General features: G+C 36.9%; 1 protein-coding gene across 3 annotated transcripts in view; it reads right to left on the bottom strand.

The window, feature by feature from the left end:
* Positions 1 to 22,069, bottom strand: part of LOC111160923 (bromodomain and WD repeat domain containing 3) — a 229,435-nt gene that overhangs the window by 152,371 nt on the left and 54,995 nt on the right. For 2 of the 3 annotated variants that reach the window (XM_022524309.1, XM_022524311.1), the window contains one exon: positions 2,372 to 2,532. In XM_022524309.1, the coding sequence (XP_022380017.1) occupies positions 2,372 to 2,532 (161 nt within the window). Of the gene's footprint in view, positions 1 to 2,371; positions 2,533 to 22,069 lie in introns of those variants that run through there. The other variant, XM_022524310.1, reaches the window with a different exon arrangement.

The following is a 22,069-nucleotide window of genomic DNA, read 5'->3' as shown; positions in this document are numbered from 1 at the left end:
TTTAAGTGATTTGGCATTAAATATATCTGCCATTATTTCTTTTTTATAAGATTTTATTTATTTATTTGACAGAGAGAGAGAAATCACAAGTAGGCAGAGAGGCAGGCAGGGGGAAGGGGGTAAGCAGGCTTCCCGCTGAGCAGAGAGCCCGATGCGGGGCTCGATCCCAGGACGCTGGGATCATGACCTGAGCCAAAGGCAGAGGCTTAACCCACTGAGCCACCCAGGCACCCCTGCCATTATTTCTTTCCTTATGCCTGACAGCGTTTTATCATGATTCCTTGAATATTTTTCTACAAATATTTAAAAATTTAGCCTAAACTCTACATGCATTTCTCAATAACTTGAGTCCTTGTTAATAAACTCTGCTGAAAATGTTAAGTTGAACTTCCTATTGATAATTTCAAAAGAGCTTTAAAAATAGTAAAAAGCAATTCTACTCCAATGTAGTAAATAAGTTAGTTCATAATTATTGGTTTATAAAAAGATAACGGGACACCTGGGTGGCACAGCCAGTTAAATGTCAGACTTCAACTCAGGTCATGATCCCAGGGCCCTGAGATCTAGCCCAGAGCCCCAGTCAGAGCCCCAGGTCAGGCTCCCTGCTCAGCGGGAAGTCTGCTTCTCCCTCTGCCCCCACCCCCACCACCCCTGCTCATGCTCTCTTTCCCTCTCTCTCTCAAATAAATAAATAAAACCTTTAAAAAATAAAAAAATAAAAAGATAGCAATTGTCATTCTCGTCATGATCATTAACATCTAAATACTTAGGTGATGCATTTGGAGTTATGAAAATGTCAATGGAAGAGTCTTTAATGAACTCCAAGGAGTCATAAGTTCCCAAAATGCAAACTATTTCATTTACCATAGCACAGAAAGTTAAAAAGAAAATTATGACACTAAATACATTTCTATGTTAACTTACTACTAAAATAGTGAGACTAAAACCCTTCTTAGAAATATTAGCATGCTACAATTTTGTACTCAAAAGCCCACAATATTATCTGGTTAATAAAATGCTAAGCGAAGTAAGTCAGTCAGAGAAAGACAAATACCATATGATTTCACTCATATGTGGAATTTAAGAAACAAAACAAATGAGCAAAGGGGAAAAAAGGAGAGAGAGAGGCAAACCAAGAAAGACTCTTAACTATAGAGAACAAACCTATGGCTACCAGAGGGGAGGCGGGTCTGGGGAAGAGGTAAAATACATGACCAGGATTAAGGAGTGTGCTTGCTGTGATGAGCACCAGGTGATGTATGGAAGCGCCGAATCGCTATATCGTACACCTGAAACTAATATTACACTGTATGGAAACTAACTGGAATTTAAATAAAACTTTAAAAACCCAGATTTAAGGATGCCTGGGTGTTTCAGTTGGTCGAGCATCCAAGTCTTGATCTCAGTTCAAGTCTTGATCTCAGTTCAGGTCTTAATCTCAGGATCATGAGTTCAAACCCCATGTGCAAAATTTTTTAAAAAATTAGTGTTGGGGCACTTGGGTGGCTCAGTCAGTTAAGCATCTACCTTTGGCTCAGGTCATGATCTCAGGGTCCTGGAATTGAGCCCAGAGATGGGGTCCTTACTCAGGCAGGAGTATGCGTCTCCCTCTGACCCTTCCCCCTGACTCTCTCTCCCAGAAAAATAGATGAAATCTTAAAAAAAATTATTAGTACTGAAATAAAAGAAAGATATACACAAAAAATGTAATTTTGGTTACAAACTGTGTATGGAGTACAATTACTCAACCATAAGAATGACATAATCATTTTAATTAAGCAGAAAAGGTACCAATTACACTAAGTGACAAATGCAAAATGCATTTTAATAAATGTTTGCTAAAATGAAATAGAATGGAGTAGATAAATTTGTTTCACACAAATTAACCTCTAGAATATAAGGCCTTCTTAAGATTTAATTTTTTAAATTAGATTTCCCAAAACATAGAGGACATTATAGTTCACCCATTTATTTATATAGAATGAGAAAAGATTTTCAATTTCTTTTTTTAAGTTACATATTTCTTCCCTTTTTTTAGATTTTACTTAAATTCAAATTAGTTAACATATAATGTATTATTAGTTTCAGAGGTAGAATTTGGCGATTCATCAGTTGCATATAATACCCAGTGCTCACTATATCAAGTTCCCTCCTTAATGTCCCTCATCCAATTATCCATCCCCCACCCACCTCCCCTCCAGCAACGCTGTTTGTAAATTCATCTTTTTACTCATCTTTGTACTCATCTTTCCTTGCATTCATGTGTCTAAGAAGGATGAATTGCTTACAAAGTATAATTCAATACCATTAAGCCTACTTTCAACTGTAGTAAATCGCAAACATGCTACAGTATCATTAATTTTAAACTCACTGTAAAAATTCTTCTCCCACTTCGGTCAAATGCTACACAATAGACAGATGACAAGTGCCCCAGAATTCTCTTATGCATCTTAATGTGCTGGTAAGCAGATGAAGGGAAAATATGGCTGAAGCGACTGCATCCAGTTAATTGCCGGGCAGAGGTGATATTCACTGAAAAATAGAATAGAAGATTCCTTCTTAAAACTTAAAAGCAAAACGTAATTCATAAAGTCAAATCGTAAGTATTAAGATGAGGTAAAATAGGGTACAAACACCATAGCAATTTTACCCTGTGAAAAGCCTAAATTCCATTATACATTTCATGATTTTATGAATTCAAGTTTACTACCACAAAGCACTATGAATACTCTTCTTTTAAATCCCGTAAGTCTGTTTCTGTTTGCCTTACTATGGGTTCTCAAGTACATTCTTGTTTTACCTTTCTTGGTAAACTACAGTCAAAGACACTGTCACTTTAAATATATAGGTAAATCTTACCATAACATAAAGGAATTTTAGAATAGAGACTATATTTGATTAAATAAATACATTTTAAAAGTTACATAGGGAACTGTATGAACTCCTATCCTACCTCCTCAAACCTATTCACTTCATAAGCAGCTACACAGCTGTCTCTAAACTTTCAAGATTAATAGACTTACACAGTGGGACGCCTAGGTGACTCAGTCAGTTAAGCATCTGCCTTTGGCTCAAGTTATGATCCCAGGGTCCCAGGACGGAGTCCTGCATCGGGCACCCTGCTCAGTGAGGAGCCTGCTTCTCCCTCTGCCTGCTCTGCCTGCTGCTCCCCCTGCTTGTGCTCTCTTTCTGACAAATACATACATAAAATCTTAAAAAAAAAAACAGACTTATACAGTGAAAAAAGAAAGGAAGCTATGATAATACATTAAGTTTTCAGTAACAAACAATCCTTTCTAAGTTTGTATATAGGTTCTCCATTTTTTGGTTTCTGAAACAGTAGACTCTCCACTAGTTACCAATAAATTTTTGAAACTGCATCTCCTATATAAAGTCATCATAGTTCTTTTTGTTTGTTGTTTTGCCTTATTAATTTCCTTTAAAAAAAACAGACAGAATAAACCAGAAGTCTGTCCAGTTCTCTTTCAAATGCCACCTGGATTCTTCTCACTTACCTAAAATGGAGATCTTAATCCCCATGTAAGGATTTACAAGCACCCGCTTGCTCTGTGAAATTCCTCCAGTCTTCCCTTATACACTAAAAATATTTAACATCCCATACATTATATTTTAATCAAAACATAAGATCCTTATAAGCGCAAAGTCACCTTGAAGCAACATAACATTTTACCATAGTGCATAAATAATATAGTACAGATGGTAACAGCTTTATGTTGAAGTAAGGCAAAATTAAGGCAAGAATGGGTTTGTAGCTAGATTAAAACAATTAGAACTATGCCACAATAGGGGTGCCTGGGTGGTTCAGTGGGTTAATCCTCTGCCTTCGGCTCAGGTCATGATCTCAGGGTCCTGGGATTGAGCCCCAGATCGGGCTCTCTGCTCAGCAGGGAGTCTACTTCCGCCTCTCTTTCTGCCTGCCTCTCCACCTACTTGTGATCTCTCTCTCTGTCAAATAAATAAATAAAAATCTTTAAAAAAATGTCAGGGTCATGTTAAAAAAAATGCCACAATAAAAAATATGAAGCTTTCACACATCTCAATCTTAAAAGCAATGGAGTCTTTTTTTTTTTTTTTTCAGGCAAAGGCAGATCCACTGGCCATTTTAAATTCAAAAAATGACAAAAAATGAATGATGAATAGCAAAACCAATGAGACTTTGAATGCAAAACAATAGAGATCTGAGGATTTATAGAACACTGTGAGATGCTGAGTAAATAATGGTAGAAAACCCACAAGCATCACTACTACCAGCTCAGAGGATTTCTTTTTGGCACCTCTCCCCATCCCAACCCCTAGAAATTTTCACAACTCTAAGATGGAAAGAGCAGACACCATTAACTTTGGGACTTAGTAATCTTCCTTCACCAGTCAAACATTTCTTACTGCTCTTAGTTCCTTAAAACAATCAACCATCACTTCTGTTTTGCCTTTTTTCTATCCATACTTTTCAAATAGATAGAAGAAAAGGTGTGTTACTTTAAGGCAGGGTTTTTCAGCCTCAGCAATACTGGCACTTTGGGCCTGATGAAACTTCACTGTGTGGGGCCTGTCTACTGAAAAGTATTCCTTAGCCTCTACCCACTGGATTTTAGTAGAACCCTACCACCATTAAGCTGTGACAAGGAAAAATATCTCTAGACATTGCCAAATGTCTACTGGTGGTAATAAACAAAAACAAAAAACATGACAACTGTCCCCAGTTAAAAAACACTACTTAAAGTAGAAAAACAAAAAACAATATCAATAGGAATAAAAATAATCAGAAAAGCAACTCTAAGAAGAAAAGCAGAAACATAAGGAAAAAGAAGTAGTAAAAGACACAGGGGAGAGATAAAGAGCTACCAGAAAGCTACCAGAAATCATTCCTCTAATAAATACCTATGTTTTTTGAAGGCCAAAGGAATACAACTAAGCATATAAACAATATATTCTTAACCCCACTAAGAGATCCCATTAGCACCACAGGCCAAAACTGTTAAATCAAAAAAAATGACTAAAAACTTTATGCATCATTACAGTCTATACAAATTAGCTTCTACTTTTTAAGACTCCTTTACAAAGAAAACTATTAATTGAAAAAAAATGGAAAATATATCCAACAAATATGACAAAATCTTAATATTTTAAAACACATATAAAACTAGCCATCTATAAGAATACCACTAAGGGGGCTCCTAAGTAGCTCAGGTCCTGATCCCAGAATCCTGGGACAGAGTCCCACATCGGGCTTCTAGCTCAGCAGGGAGCCTGCTTCTCCCTCTCCCTCTGACCGCCCCACCTTGATCTCTTTCTCAACTCAGCTCTCTCTAATAAATAAATAGAATCTTTAAAAAAGATTCCACTAAGATCTAATAGATGAACGGATAAAAGGAAATTAACAGGTAAGTCACAATATAGGAAATACAAATAAACAGAATCATAGAATATATTTAACTATTTTGCCAACTTTCAAAAGAAATTTAAATGAAAATAATGAAATACAGTACTATACCTAATAAATTAGCATTTTAAAAATTATAAAACCTAAGGCCAGCAATTACTACTTGAAACTGTTATATGCCTACATTTCTAGATAGACCATAAAGTGACATGATCCATTTGGAAAATAATTTTGGCAATACACCTCAAGAGTCATGAAAATATACACACTCATTGCCCAACCCTTAAGAATCTATTCTAGTGACACAACTTATTAGCAAAAATGAGTTACATGCACAAATGTTTAATGAAGTACTACTTATAATACCAAAGAATGATAAATAACCTAAGTCCAACAAGGGGGAATGGTTGATCAAATTACAGAATATGTGATGGACTATTCTATAGAAATTAACAATTAAAATACAAAACTACAGCACTGTGGAAAAATTTAGGAACTACAAAGCACAAAATATAAAATGCAACCTTACAAGTATACTATGATTTAAATTATGGGAAAATATGCATACATACATAATAAAGGCTAAAAGAAACAAAGGAAATGAAACCAACTGCTTTGTGATTAAACTATAGGTAAATTTTTAAAATTTCACCTAACACACTTAACAATACATTTTTAACTTAAACACAATTTTTCTATTGGGTTCTTCCTACTTACTGTTAATAGCTATTCAAAAAATTTCTAATATAAGGTACATTGTATATTTGACAGCAGCAGCATCAAATATTCCTTCTTTCCAATCTCAGTGATTTTTTGTTTATTCATCTAGCACCTGAGATGCTAATATTTATGTATTTTCTGTTATTTGATATCAACAGGGCTTAGGCTCTATATACACTAAGGAGTTCACTCTTTTTTGCATTCATTGTCCATTTAACCAGTATTTTTCACAATTGCTGCTTTCTGTTTTTCTTATATATTTACAGAGCACTTTATCAAAAACATTTTCCTCAATTGTTAATGGCTGATAACTGACTACAAAGATACAAGAGTTCACTTTTAACCAACTCTTGAGTATTTTACTAAGAAGAATTGGGTCTCATTCTTCTAAGCCTGAATATTATTCATGTTCCCTTTAAGAGAGAAGAATGCTCAAAGTCATTATTCTTTTGTTCAAAATTAACAATAAAATAAATGACACACATAAACACACACACAATTATCACTGTCCTGTATCTGAATGTTTCTACCTAATATACTATTTCGGTGAATTTTTTTCTATTTTAAGTATAATGCAAGTTGAAAGATAAGCAATTTAAAATTTAAAATTTAAAAATTCTCACAATCCTATGCCAATATATCCACTATAATGTCATTACTGCATTCTCACTATTAAGCCTTCCTAGTAAATCTATAGGTTCTTCCCCTATATGCTAATTGGGACTTTAAAGGTGTTTTGTGGTAATCCTTTATGGGTTGAGCTGAATGAAACTTGGTATTTGACTACTTTCTACATAAAAAATAGTGATTTTAGATGGCTCAGTGTAATACCTATAATTGGAGTGCAGGGATGGGCAGACATCAAGCTTTAGTTTGATGTAGGTATCTTGCCCTCTTTACTTCTCCATTAGGAAAGCATCATCTACACACTGTCAGGTCTATAGTATCATCCCATATAGATTTCTCATTCCTTTTATCTCTACTTTTTCATAGTATAGTCACATTTATACCATTTCAAGTTTGTATCTCCTTATGTGAAATTTTCTAATTCACTTTCTTGCATTATACCTAGTAATTATAAATACTCTGTCTAACCTAATGTTTTCTCTTGTGACTTACTGGTCACTTCCACCTTTGTGGATCTTTTCCCTATGTTAACAGGCACAAATGTATTTCATCATGCCATTTTCTTAAAAACTGGGTAATTTTATAAGTGTCCCTAACAAGCAGTAAAATTAACTTATTTCAGTTTAATTTTCTATGCTTCCTCAACATCAATTAGAAGTGCTAGTGAATAGGGGCACCTGGGTGGCTCAGTGGGTTAAGCCTCTGCCTTCGGCTTGGGTCATGATCCCAGGGTCCTGGAATTGAGCCCTGCATTGGACTCTCCACTCAGTGGGGAGCTTGCTTCCCCCCCCCCTCCGCCTGCCTCTCTGCCTACTTGTGATCTCTCTGTCAAATAAATAAATTTAAAAAAAGAAGTGCTAGTGAATAGTAAAAGGGAGAGAATATGAGATCACAATTATCCCATAAGAAGACTCAAAATTTTATCAAGCATTTTTTTAAGATTTTATCTATTTTTTTGAGAGAGACAGAGATAGTGACAGAGAGCCCAAACAGGAATGAGAGAGAGAAGCAAGCTTTCTGCTGAGCAGGGATCCCGATGCAGAACTCCATCCCAGGACCCTGGGATCATGACCTGAGCTAAAGGCAAACACTTGTACAACTGAGCCACCCAGATGCCCATCAAGAATATTTTAAATAATTAGTTAAAACTGAGTAAAATTCATATAAAGTTTCTCCTCAAATGTTATTTTTTCTAATACCATTTTATTAGTATTATTTATTTGAGAGATTGAGAGAGAGAGAGCAGGACAGAGCACAAGCAAGGGGGAGAAGCTGAGGCAGAGGGAGAAGCAGACTCCCTGCCAAGCAGGAAGCCCGATGCAGGGCCTGATCCCAGGACCCTGGGATCATGACCCAAGCTGAAGGCAGATGCTTAACCGACTGAGCCACCCAGGCACCCCTCTATTAACATTTTAAACACTACTGAAATGCCTTTAGAAATTAAGACCACTGAATGGTCTTTGAAAAAAAGCACAGAAAAATGTCGTAATTTGAAGTGCATGATATTCCAGTACATGCTACATATTAATACATCATTTCACATACTAAAATTCTATTTGTTTTGTAATTATAATATGGAATGCTGTAACCCAAATTAATAAGGTTCAAACAAGACTGTTTTTTTCAGGTAGTCTTCAACAATAGCTTTGCCTTGCTCACTCTGTGGCATTCTGAATTTATTATAAGGATGTGCTTCTTTTCTTATGTTAAACCTTTCTTCACTGTTCTCTCCATTAGTGATCCATGCTGTCATTTTAGAGAAAAAAAGCTACCAACAACCTGATAAAATCCTGGTGTTACAAAAACTGTGTCCAATTTAGAATATTTGTTGCATGCAGCACAAGATGTACTATTTATTATCTTGGTTAAAGCTTAGTATTAGAATTTCAAATATTAAATGGTAATAAAAACCCCTGAAAAACAATACAGGACCCAATATCAAGAACACTTAATAACAATGAACCAAAATCAAAGATTTATTACAGGGTTATAATACAAAGAAAACTTTATTCCTACATAAGCTTTTCTTACAACAGTTAAGACCACGCAGTCTGTTCTCCTAAATTCAGTCAATCATATCACAAGACCTAGGTCAGTAAGCAAGAAGAAACAGAAGGATCACTGCAAATGCATAACTTCTGTGAAAAACACCTCAAAGCAAAGTAAGAAGGGACATTATTAGACCAAAAAGATCAGGAAGCCTATGCAGAAAGATACTGAAACAACTGTGTAACAAGTAGGATAAAAATTGTAAAGTAATAATTTAAAAACTGGAAAAAGTACAAAAGTAATAGTAAAGTATACAATATTTATTTTATACTAAACTTAAGGTTTTACATTTTATATATTTAGCGAAGAAAAATCTGACTTAGATTTCTAAAGTATTTTAAGAGTCCTAGCTTATTATATAATATATTCAAAATAATTCCATTTTAGAAATAAAATTATTTTTTCTTCTGGAGTCTCATATCACACATGCTTTGCTAGGATACAACCATCAATAGCAAAACCCAAATTTAAAGTTCATTAAGGGAATGATGTCAGCATCATGGCAGATTAATTGTTCTACTTTTCTCTCCACTTTGATTAACACCTAATTAGACATTCATAGCAGAACAAAAGTGCTTCTGCACATCATACCAAAACACCCCGGAGGTTTTTACCTATCTGTACATCTATGGGTAGACAGGGCTTTGGTGGAGGCTGCAACCCAAGGGATTGGGCAAGCACGCCCCACCTCAACTTATGGTGATCATGGGATAAAAGTAACCTGGACAGCACAAAAGAAGTGGATATCCACAGGCAATAGCGACTTTGTGGAGGTCCAGCCCGCATGAAGGGAGAATCTGGCATGCTATCATAGTGGAATAGAGACGAACTTTGACACAGAGGAGATGGAGGAACTTGCCAAGGGTGCACTGCTTCACAGGATGACAGTGCAAGGGTCTGAGATTTTGGCAGCTTCAGCAGCACCCTCTTCAGTAGAGGTGGAATACTGCAACCACTCCCACAGAGAAGGAAGAAATCAAAAGTGGTTAAGTGACTGCCCAGCTGCTGCAAAAGTGCAGGTTACAACTGAAGGGACCTGTTTCTCTCAGGCAGCACCAGAACCTTCGAGGACAGACCTCCTTGATTGGGGGGAGGGAGAGGAATAGGGGAAAAGCAGATGAGAATATCAAAGGGCACTGAAGGAACAAGTTTCATGCTGTCTGCTTCAGATCATCAATAGGTCTACCCCACTGATCTCTGGGAGTGCTCCACTTAAAGGATCCACCCACTGGCCAGTGAGCACCCTCAAAGCCCCAGGTGCTAAGCCCATGCCACTCTCACTCCACTGCCAGGTCCTTGCACATGTTTCTAGTGCATCTGAGGGAATTAACGCCAGATGGAAGAACCACACACATGAGTTTCTGTGACATATTCTAGAATAAAAAAGAAAGGATTCTAATAGCCAACCTGTTTAATTATAAGAATCAAAGAAGACATAAGAAAAATTAAGGAAACAAAACTGAAACGTACTTTAGACCAAATAGATTTAACAGACATTTATAGAACATGTCATCCAACATCATAAGAATACATTCTTCCAAGTGCACACATAACACTCTCCAAAGATAGATCATATGATAGCACACAAAACAAGTCATAGCAAATTTAAGAAGACTGAAATCATGCCACTTATCTTTTCAGATCACAACAGCATGAAACTAGAAGTCAACAAGAGGAAAGGTGAAAATTCTACAAATGTGAAAAATAAACACACTTCTGAACAATCAATGGGTCAAACAAAAAAAAAATCAAAAGGGAAATAAAAAATACCTTGAAAGAAAATGGAAACATAACATATCAATTCCTATGGGATGCCGAGAAAGCAGTTCTGAAAGGAAGGCTTATAAAGATAAATGCATATATTAAGAAAGTATAAAAATCTCAAATAAACATAATTTTACACCGTAAGGAACTAGAGAGAAAAAGAACAAATTAAGCACTAATTAGCAAAAAGAAAGAGAATAAAGATAAGAGCAGAAATAAATGAAATAAAGGCCAAAAGAATAAGTATAAAGATCAACAAAACTGAGCCAGTTTTTCTGAAAGATAAAATTGCTGCACTAAGAAAAAAGAGAGAGAAGACTCAAAAAATATTATAAATGAAAGAGGACATATTACAACAGAAATGCATAGGACTATAAGAGACTACAATCAATAATTATACGCCAACAAATTAATTAAACCTAGAAAAAATGAATATATTCTTAGAAATGAACAGCCTAAAAAGACTGAATCAGTAAAGAGACTGAATCAGTAGTCAAAACCACCCCACACAGAAAACCTCAGGACAGGAAGCATCACAGGCAAATTGTACCAAAACTTAAAGAATTAACGCCAATCCTTCTCAAACTTTTTCAAAAAAATGAAGAAAGAACATTTCCAAAATCATTCAACAAGACCAACATTACTCTGAGACCAAAGTCAGATAAGGACACTACAAGAAAACTATTATAATAGACCAATATCCCTGATAAACACAAAAGCAAAAATTCACAACAAAATATTAGCAAATGAAATCCAAGTGCACATTAAAAGAATTATACATGACCAAGTGTGATTTAACTCCGGTATTCAAAGATAAATCAACATACTCAAACCAATAAATGTAATACACCACATTAATAGAAAGATAAAAATCACATGGTTATATCAATAGATGCTGCAAAAAGTATTTACAAAATATGACATCCTTTCATGACAAAAACCTTCAAAAGGATTGGTATAGAAGGAGCATACTTCAACATAATAAAAGTCAAATACAACAAACCCATAGGTAACATTATACTCAATTGTGAAAAATCGAAAACCTTTCCTCTATAATCATGAACAAGACAAGGATGCCCACTCTCATCTGTCTTTCCAATACAGTACTGGAAGTCCTAGATACAGCAATTGGGTAAGACAAAGAAAAAGCATTTGAATCAGAAAAAAAGAAATATAATTGTTATTTGTACATAATATAATTTTAGAAAATTCAAGCTTCAAACAAAAAACTTGGAAAAAATCACACTCTCAGTAAAGTTGCAGGATATAAGATCAACATGCCATTATCAGTTAGATTTCACTTATTTTTAAAGTTTTTATTTAAATTCCAATTAGTTAAATACGGTATATTATTAGTTCAAAAGGTACGCTTTCATTAAACACTCTGTGAGTTCAAGGCTTTCACTAAATACCCTGTGCTCATCACACCAGGTGCACTCCTTAACACCCATCACTTATTTTACTCCCACCACCACCAATCTACCCTCCTATAACCAACAGGTTGTTCCCTATATCTAAGGGTCTATTTCTTGGTTTGCCTCTCTGTTTTTTCCCCTTTCTTTGATTGTTGTGCTTCTTAAATTTCATATATGAGTAAAATCGTATGGTATTTCTCTTCATCTGATTACCTTGTTTTGCTTAGCATAATACACTCTAGCTGCATCCCCCACAGTTGCAAATTGCAAGACTTTATTCTTTTCTGTGGCTAAAAAATTCCATCGTATACATGTATATATCACTTCTTCTTCATCCATTCCTTGGTTGATGGAGACTTCAGCTGTTTCCATAAGTTGGCTATTATGGATAATGCCAATATAAAAATCAGGCTGCATATATCCCTTGGAATTAGAATTTGTGTATTCTTTGAGTAAATACTTAGTAGTGTGATTGCTGGATCATAGGGTAGGACAATTCAATATTTAAGATCTCCAGGAATCTGCATCCTGTTTCCCAAAGTGGCTACACCAGTTTGCATTCCCACCAAGAATGCAAGAGGGGTACCATTATTCCACATCCTTGCCAAAACCTGTTGTTTCTTGTGTTGTTAATTTTAGCCATTCTGAATAGTGTGAGATGATATCTTATTGTACTTTTGATTTGTTATTTCTCTGATGATCAGTGATGTTGAGTATCTTTCCATGAGTCTGTTAGCCATCAGTACGTGTTCTATAGAAAAATGCCTATTCATGCCTTCTGCCCACTTATTAATTGCATTATGCATTTTGGGGGTGTTCAATTCTATAAGTTCTTTGAATATTTTGGATACTAACCCATTACCATGTCATCTACAAATATTTTTTCCCATTCCACAGGTTTTCCTTCAGTATAGCTGATTGATTCCCTCACTGTGCACAAGCTTTTTATTTGTATTAAGTCCCAATACATTATTTCTGCTTTTATTTCCCCTGTCTCAGTACACATACCTAGAAAGAAGCTGCTACAACCAATGTCAAGAGGTTAGTCTCTGTGTTCTCCTCTAAGGTTTTTAGGGTTTCAGGTCTCATTTTTAGATCTTTAATCCATTTTGAATTTATTTTTGTGTGTGGTATAAGAAAGTGGTCCAGATGCATTATTTTGCATGTTGCTGTCGTTTTCCCAGCACCCATTTATTAAACAAACTGTCCTTTTCCCATTGGATATTCTTTCCTACTTTGTCAAAGATTAATTGCCAGATAGTTGTGGGCTCATTTCTGGGTTTTCTATTCTATTCCATTTATCTGTGTCTATTTTTGTGCCAGTTCCGTATTGTTTTGATCACTATACCTTTTAATACAGCTTAAAGTCCAGAACTGTGATGTCTCCAGATTTTTCTTTTTCAAGGAAGTTTTGGCTATCCAGGGTTTTTTGTGGCTCCATACAAATTTTAGAATTGTTTGTTCTAGCTCTGTGAAAAATATTGGTGTTATTTTGATAGGGATCGCATTATACATATAGATTACCTTGGCAGCATGAATATTTTAACAGTATTTGTTCTTCCAATCCATGAGTATGGAATGTCTTTCTATTTCTTTGTGTCATCCTCAATCTCTTTCATCAGTGTTTTATAGTTTACACAATTTGGGTCTTTCACTTATTTTATTAGGTTTACTCCTAGGTATCTTACTGATTTTGGTGGAACTGTAAATAGGACTGATAACTTGCTTTCTTTTTCTGCTACTTCACTGTTGGAGTATAGAAATGCAGCAGATGTCTGAATATTGATTTTGTATTCTGTGACTCTACTGAATTCATTTATCAACTGAAGGTTTTCCATATACAGTATCATGTCATCTGCAAATAGTGATAGGTTGACTTCTTCCCTGCCTATTTGGATGCCTTTTATTTCTTTGTGTTGTTATCATTGCTGTGGCTAGGACTTCTAGTACTATGTTAAATAACTGCTGAGAGTGGACATCCCTGTCTTGCTCCTGACTATAGAAGAAAATGTCTCAGTTTTTCCCCATTGAGAATGATTATTAGCTGTTTTTTTTTATTTTATTTTATTTTTGTGTGTTCCAAAGTTCATTGTTTATGCACCACACCCATTGCTCCATGCAATATGTGCCCTCCATAATACCTACCACCAGGCTCACCCAACCCCCCACTCCCCCTCTTCTCCAAAACCCTGTTTGTTTCTCAGAGTCCACAGTCTCTCATGGTCCATCCCCCCCCTCCAATTTCCCCCAACTCACTTCTGCTCTCCATCTTCCCATGTTCTCCATGTTATTCCTTATGATCCACAAGTAAGTGAAACCATATGATAATTGACTCTCTCTGCTTGACTTATTTCACTCAGCAAAATCTCCTCGAGTCCCATTCATGCTGATACAAAAGTTGGATATTCATCCTTTCTGATGGAGGCATTATACTCCATTGTATATATGGACCATATCTTCTTTATCCATTAGTATGTTGAAGGGCATCTTGGTTCTTTCCACAGTTTGGCAACTGTGGTCATTGCTGCTATGAACATTGGGGTACAGATGGCCCTTCCTTTCACTACATCTGTATCTTCGGGGTAAATACCCAGTAGTGCAATTGCAGGGTCATAGGGAAGCTCTATTTTTAATTTCTTGAGGAATCTCCACACTGCTTTCCAAAGTGGCTGCACCAACTTGCATTCCCAACAACAGTGTAAGAGGGTTCCCCTTTCTCTACATCCTCTGGCCTTTCTGATGTTGAGGTATATTCCCTCTAAACCTATTTCATTGAGGGCTTTTATTATGAATGGATGTTGTACTTTTTCAAAAGCTTTTTCTACATCTATTGAAATGACCTATGGTTATCATTTCTTTTATTAATGTGGTGTCTCACATTGATTGATTTGCAAATACGGAAGCATGCTTGCAACCCAGGAATAAGTCCCATTTGATGGTGATGAATGATTTTTTTTAATGTATTGTTGGATTCTGTTTACGAGTATTTGACTGAGAATTTTTGAATCCATATTCACCAGGGATATTGGCTTGTAGTTCTTTTCCTTAGTGGTGTTTTTTTGTTTTGTTTTAAGATTTTATTTATTTATTTATTTGAGAGAAAGAGAGAGAGCATGAGCTGGGTGGAGAGGGAGAAGCAGGATCCCCACTGAACAGGGGGCCTGATGTGGGGCTAGATCCCAGGACCCGAGCCAAAGGCAGAGGCTAAACCAACTGAGCCACCCAGACACTCTCTTAGTGGTGTTTTTATCTCATTTTAGTATCAGAGTAATGCTGCCCTCATATAATGAATTTGAAAGTTTTCCTCATCTATTTTTTAGAAGACTTTGAGAATAGGTATTAACTCTCCTCTAAATGTTTGGAACAATTCTCCTGTGAAGCCATCTCATCCTGGGTTTCTCTTTCTTTTTAATTTCTTTCATGTTTTTTTTTGTTTGTTTATGTTTACTTAAATTTATTTATTTGAATTCATTTATTTAAATTGATTGATTGAGCATATAGGGGGCAGGGGAGAGGGAGAGAGAGAATCTCAAGCAGACTTTTCCCTGAGCATGGAGTCTGATGAGGAGTTCAATCTCACATCCCTAAGAATATGACCTGAGCCAAAACAAAGAGTCAGAAGCTTAACTCACTGAGCCACCTTGGTGCCCCCAGGCTTTTCTTTGTTGCAAATTTTTTGATAACTGATTCAATTTCTGTGCTGGTTATCAGTCTTTTCAAGTGTTCTATTTCTTCCTATTTCAGTTCTGGCTGTTTATATGTTTCTAGGAATTTATCCATTTCTTCCAACTTGTCAAACTCCTGACATAAAGTTTTTCATAATATTCTCTTTACTTGTTTTTATTTATGTGTTGTTGGCTGTCATTTCTCCTCTCCTTCATTTATTTTATTTTATTTATTTGGGTCTTTTCTCTATTCTTTTTGATATGTCTGGCTAGAGGTATCCCAGTTTGGTTTTTTTTTTTTTCTTCAAGAAACCAGCTCCTGGGGTGGCCAGCTGGCTCAGTCAGTTAAGTGTCTGCCTTTAGCTCAGGTCACGATCCCACGGTCCTGGGATAGAGCCCCACATCAGGCTCCTTGCTCAACAATGAGCCTGATCCTCCCTCTCCTTCTGCTGCCCCCAACCACTTGCATTCTCTCACTCTCCCTCAAATAATTAATTTTAAAAGACACAGCTCCTGATTTCATTGATATGTTCTATTGTTTCCCTAGCTTCTGTATCATTTATTTTTGCCCCAATATTTATTATTTCCTTCCTTCTGCTGGCTTTACACTTTGCTTGTTTTTCTCTCTCTAGATCCTTTGTGTAAGGTTAGGTTGTTTCTTCAAGATTTTCTTCCATCTTGAGGTAGGCCTGTAATGCTGTATATTTCCATCTTAGGCCCACTTTGGCTGCAACCCAAAGTTTTTGGACTATCATGTTTTCATTTTCAACTGTTTCCATATTTTTTTAATTCCTTCTTTATTTCCTGGTTGATTCATTCACTGTTTACTAGCATCTTGTTTAACCTTCATATATTTGTGGGCTTTCCAGCCTTTGTGTGCGTGTGTGTGTGTGTGTGTGTGTGTGTGTGTGTGTGTGTGTGGGGTTTACTTCTAGTTTCATAGTGATGCAGTCAGAAAACAGGCATGGTATGGTTTCCATTTTTTGTATTTGTTGAGGCCTGTTTTGAGGGCTAATATGTGATCTATTCTGGAGACTGTTCCATGTGAGCTTGTAAAGAATGTGTATTCTGTTCCTTTAGGGTGGAATGTTGTAAATATATCTGTTAAGTCCATCTGGTCCAGTGTGTCATTCAAGGCCATTGTGTCCTTGTTAATTTTCTACTTAGAGGATCTGTCCATTGATGTAAGTGGGATGTTAAAGTCCCCTACTATAATTGTATTATTATAAATAAGTTCCTTTATGTCTGTTATTGTTTTATATATTTGGATGCTCATATGTTGGGAGGCTAAAATATTTACAATTATTAGATGTTCTTGTTGGATTATCCTCTTTATGATTATATAATGCCATTCTTTGTCTCTTTCTGAAGTTTTTTTTTTTTAATTTTTTTAAGGTTTTATTTATTTATTTATTTGTCAGAGAGAGAGAGAGAGAGAGAGAGCACAAGCAGGCAGAGTGGCAGGCAGAGGCAGAGAGAGAAGCAGGGTCCCTGCTGAGCAAGGAGCCCGATGTGGGACTTGATCCCAGGACCCTGGGATCATGACCTGAGCAGAAGGCAGCAGCTTAACCGAATGAGCCACCCAGGTATCCCCAAAGTATTTGTTTTAAAGTCTAGTTTGCCCAATGTAAGTATTGCTAATCTGGCCTTCTTTTGACGTCCTTTCCCATGATAAACCTTTCTCCATTCCCTCACTTTCAATCTGTAGGTGTCTTTACTTCTAAAATGAGTCTTTTGTAGGCAGCATATAGACGGGTCTTATATTTTTATCCACTCTGACATTCTGTCTTTTGATTGAAGCATTTAGTCCATTTATATTCAAAGTTAAGTATTGATAGATATATATTTATTACCATTTTATTTCTTGTTCTATTGTTGTATATGGAGATTTTCTCTGATCCTTTCTTGTCTTTGTCACTTTTGGTCTCTTCTTTGTACTCAGAGTCCCTCTTAGTATTTCTTACATAGCTGGTTTAGGGATCAGGAACTTCTTCAGGTTTTGTCTGGGAAACTATTTTATCTCTCCTTCTATTCTGAATAATAGCCTTAATGGAGAGAGTATTTTTGGCTGAAGATTTTTCCCATTTGGCACTCTGAATATATCATGCCACTCCCTTCTGGCTTGCCGAGTTTCTGTTGAGAAATCTCCAGCTAGCCTTATGGGGTTTTTTCCTGCAACTTAAGGATCTCTTTTGTCTTGCTTCTTTTAAGATTTTTTTTTTTTTTATTTATCACTACACTTAGCAAATGTAATTATAATGTATCTTGGTGTTGGCCCACTTTTGTTGAATTTGATGGGAATTCTGTGTGTCTCCTGGATCTGGATGTCTGTTTTCTTCTCCTGGCTTAGGGAAGGTTTCTGCTATTTCTTGAAATAAATGTTCTGCCCCCTTTTCCCTCTGTCCCCTTCTCCTATAATACAAATGCTATTATGTTCGGTGGAGTCACTGAGTTCCCTAAGTCTATTCTTTTGATGCTTAATTCTCTCTTTTGTTCAGCCTCATTATTTTCCATTATTTTGTCTTCTGGATCACTAATTCATTCCTCCACATCTTATAATCTGCTGTTCATTGCATCAAGCCTGTTTCAAACCTCATTTATTGCATTCTGCATCTCTGACTTTTTTTAATTTCTTTTATCTCACTCTGGTTATTTGCCTGCCTTCTCTCCAGGAGCAGTATAGTGTCCTCCAGGCTCTATTCCAGCCAAGCCCACTGGCATTCAAAACTCCAGGTTTTAAGTCTTGTTGTTTTCAAGAACTCATGAAATTCATCCCCTATTGTTTTCCAAGCCAATGGCTTTGGGGGAACATTTTCTTTATGTATTCCCCTGTGTCCTCCTCTCTCTTGACTTTTATGCAACCACAGCTCTCTCCCTTCCACAGCACCCAGGACCTCTTTGTTCCCTAAACAACTCTTCTCTTCACTTCCTACCTTCTTTGATGTGGCCTCTTCTTTCCTTTCAGTTGTGGAGTATTTTTCTGTCAGTCATCAGGTCAGTTTGTGGGGTATGTAGGATGACTTGATAGTTATCTCATTGTGTTTGTGGGATAAGACAAGTCTAGGGTCCTCCTACTCTGCCCCCATCTTCCCCTCCATCAGTTACATATACTAATAATGAAACACTGGAAAACAAAACGTCCCTATTCACAGTAGCATCAAAAAATAAGACACTAGGAATAAATTTAACCAACGAAGTAAACGATCTGAACAACAAAAACTACAAGACTCTGTTGAAAAAAAAAAATCAAAGACATAAACAAATAAGAAGACATCTCATGTTCATGCGTCAGCATTATGAATAACATTAAAATGTCCATACTACCTTAAGCCACCTATAGATTCAGTGCAATCTCTATCAAAATTTTAATGCCAGGGGCACCTAGGTGGCTCAGTTGGTTAAGTGTCCAACTCTTGGTTTCAGCTCCAGTCATAATCTCAGGAGGTCAGATTCTGCCCTCTGAGCAGAGTCTATTCAAGTTTCTTTCTCCCTCTCCCTTCCCCCTCTGCTCTTCTCCTTGCTTTCTTGTTCATGTGCACACTTTCTCTCTCTAAAATAAGTAAATAAATAAAATCTTTAAAAAAATCTTAATGGCATAATTCACAAAAACAGAAGAAAAATACTCCTAAAATTTGTATGGAACTATATAAGAATATAAGTAGTCAAAGAAATCCTGAGAAAGAACAAATTCAGAGGTATCACACCTCCTAATTTCAAATTATACAAAACTATGGTAATAACAACAGTATCGTACAGGCATATAAACAGACACACAGACCAGTGGAACAGAATACAAGACCCCAGAATGAATCCTATTATATACAGTCAACTAATATTCAAAAAAGAGACCAAGAACACCCAATGGGAAAAAAATGGTCTCTTCAATAAATGGTGCTGGATACCAATGGACCACATGCTGAACAATAAAACTGGATCCCTAGCTTATACCACTCACAAAAATCAACTCAAAATGGATTTAAACGTAAGACCTGATGCCACAAAACTCACAGAAAGAAACAAGAAGCTCTTCAACATTGGATTTGGTAACAATATTTTGAACATGACACAAAAAGCACAAACAATGACCAAAGAAAAACAAGTGGAACAACGTCAAATTTAAAAATTTATGCACAGTAAAAGAAACAATCAGTAAAATGAAAAGGCACCCTAAATAATGGGAAAAAAATGTCTGCAAACAGTATTTTGGACAGAGGGTTAATATCCAGAATATATAAAGAAATTTACAACTCAATAACAATAACAACAATAATAAAACATATTATTTGGTTTAAAATGGGCTTTAAATCCCATTTTAAAAAGGGAACTGAATAGACATTTGTTTTCCAAAAAACAACATTCAAAAGCCCACCAGGTACATGAAAAAAAATGGTCAACATCACTAATCATCAGGGAAATGCAAATCAAAACCATTCTGGGATTGCCACTTCATACTTATTTCAATGGCTATCATCAAGAATACAAGAGACTAGTAAGTGTTAGTGAAGATGGGAAGAAAAGGGAAACCTTGGCCACAGTTGGTAGAAATTTAAATTGGTTTAGCCACTACGGAAAACAATATGAACCTTCATCAATAAATTAAAATTAGAACTACCACATGATCCAGTAATTCCATTTCTAACTATATACCCAAAGGAAATGAAAACAGGATATTAAAGAGATATATGCACTTCAATATTTATTGCAGTACTTCTCACAGTAGCCGTAATATGAAACAACCCACATTCCCATCAATGGATGAATGAATAGAAATAGAAAAGATGTGGTATTGAGGCACCTGGGTGGCTCAGTTGTTGAGCGCCTGCCTTCAGCTCAGGTCATGATCCCAGTGTCCTGGGATCAAGCCTGGCACTGGGCTCCTTGCTAAATGGGGAACCTGTTTCTCCCTGCCCAGCTCCCCCATGGCTTCTGTTCCCTGTCTTGCTATCTCTCTCTGTCATAAATAAATAAAATCTTAAAAAAAAAAAAAAAAGGTGTGCCGTATATGTAAATGGAATATAATTCAGCCATGAAAAAGAAAGGCATCCTGACATTTGTGACATGAATGGACCTTGATCAAATTATACTAATTTGATGAGAGAACTCAACCAGGGATCACTTATATGTGGAATCTAAAAAACTCAAACTTGTAAAACCAGAGAGGCAAATGGTAGTTACCAGGGGCTGGTGGTTGGGGGATAGGACAGTTGTTGTATGGGTACAAACTTGCAACAAATAGTAAGTCCTAGGGATATAATGAATAGTATGGTGACTATAAACAAATATATTGAATTAAAATCAACAAAACCACTAAGAAACTAGAACTTAATTATTGCAATAAAAGGAAATGATAATTATATAATGTGATAGAGTACTAATTATTGCCACACTGACAATCATAATATATAGATATATCAAATTAACATATAGTAGAATAGAAATCTATACAATGCTTTACATCACATATATTTCAATCTGAAAAGTACATTAAGAAGGCCTTTTTCTGGAGGAGGAGTCAAGACGGCGGAGAAGTAGCAGGCTGAGACTACTTCAGGTAGCGGGAGATCAGCTAGATAGCTTATCTAAAGATTGCAAACACCTACAAATCCAACGGGAGATCGAAGAGAAGAAGAACAGCAACTCTAGAAACAGAAAATCAACCACTTTCGGAAAGGTAGTACGGGCAGAGAAGTGAATCCAAAGCGACGGGATGATAGACCGCGGGGGGAGGGGCCGGCTCCCGGCAAGCGGCGGAGCAACGAAGCACAAAATCGGGACTTTTAAAAGTCTGTTCCGATGAGGGACATCGCTCCAGAGGCTTAACCAGGGTGGAGCCCAAACAGGGTCAGCGTGGCCTCAGGTCCCGCAGGGTCACAGAAGGATCGGGGGTGTCTGAGTGTCACAGAGCTTACAGGTATTAGAACGGGGAAGCCGGCTACAGAGACAGAGCCAAGGAGTAAGCTCTAAGCTCGGGGTTACCTTGAACCGGTCGCAGGCTCGGTCAGCTCGGAGCGCGGCTGGAGGCCAGGGTGACGGGAGTAATTGGGCGCTGTTCTCTGAGGGCGCACTGAGGAGTGGGGCCTGGGCTCTTGGCTCCTCCGGCCGGAGACCGGGAGGCTGCCATCTTCATTCCCGCCCTCCGGAACTCTACAGAAAGCACTCAGGGAACAAAAGCTCCTGAAAGCAAACCCAAGTGATTACTCAGCCCGGCCCGGGGAAAGGGCGGTGCAACTCCGCCTGGGGCAAAGACACTTGAGAATCACTACAACAAGCCCCTCCCCCAGAAGATCAACAAGAAACCCAGCCAGGACCAAGTTCACGTACCAAGGAGTGCAGGTTCAATACCAAGGAGAGCAGCGGAATTCCAGAGGAGGAGAAAGCAAAGCACGGAACTCATGGCTTTCTCCCCATGATTCTTTAGCCTTGCAGTG

The sequence above is a fragment of the Enhydra lutris genome, unplaced genomic scaffold (genome assembly GCF_002288905.1).
Source record: "Enhydra lutris kenyoni isolate GAN:26980312 unplaced genomic scaffold, ASM228890v2 scaffoldscaffold79, whole genome shotgun sequence".
Lineage (NCBI taxonomy): Eukaryota > Metazoa > Chordata > Mammalia > Carnivora > Mustelidae > Enhydra > Enhydra lutris.
The sequence above is the reverse complement of the archived record's forward strand: the minus strand, read 5'-3'. Positions and strand labels throughout refer to the sequence as shown.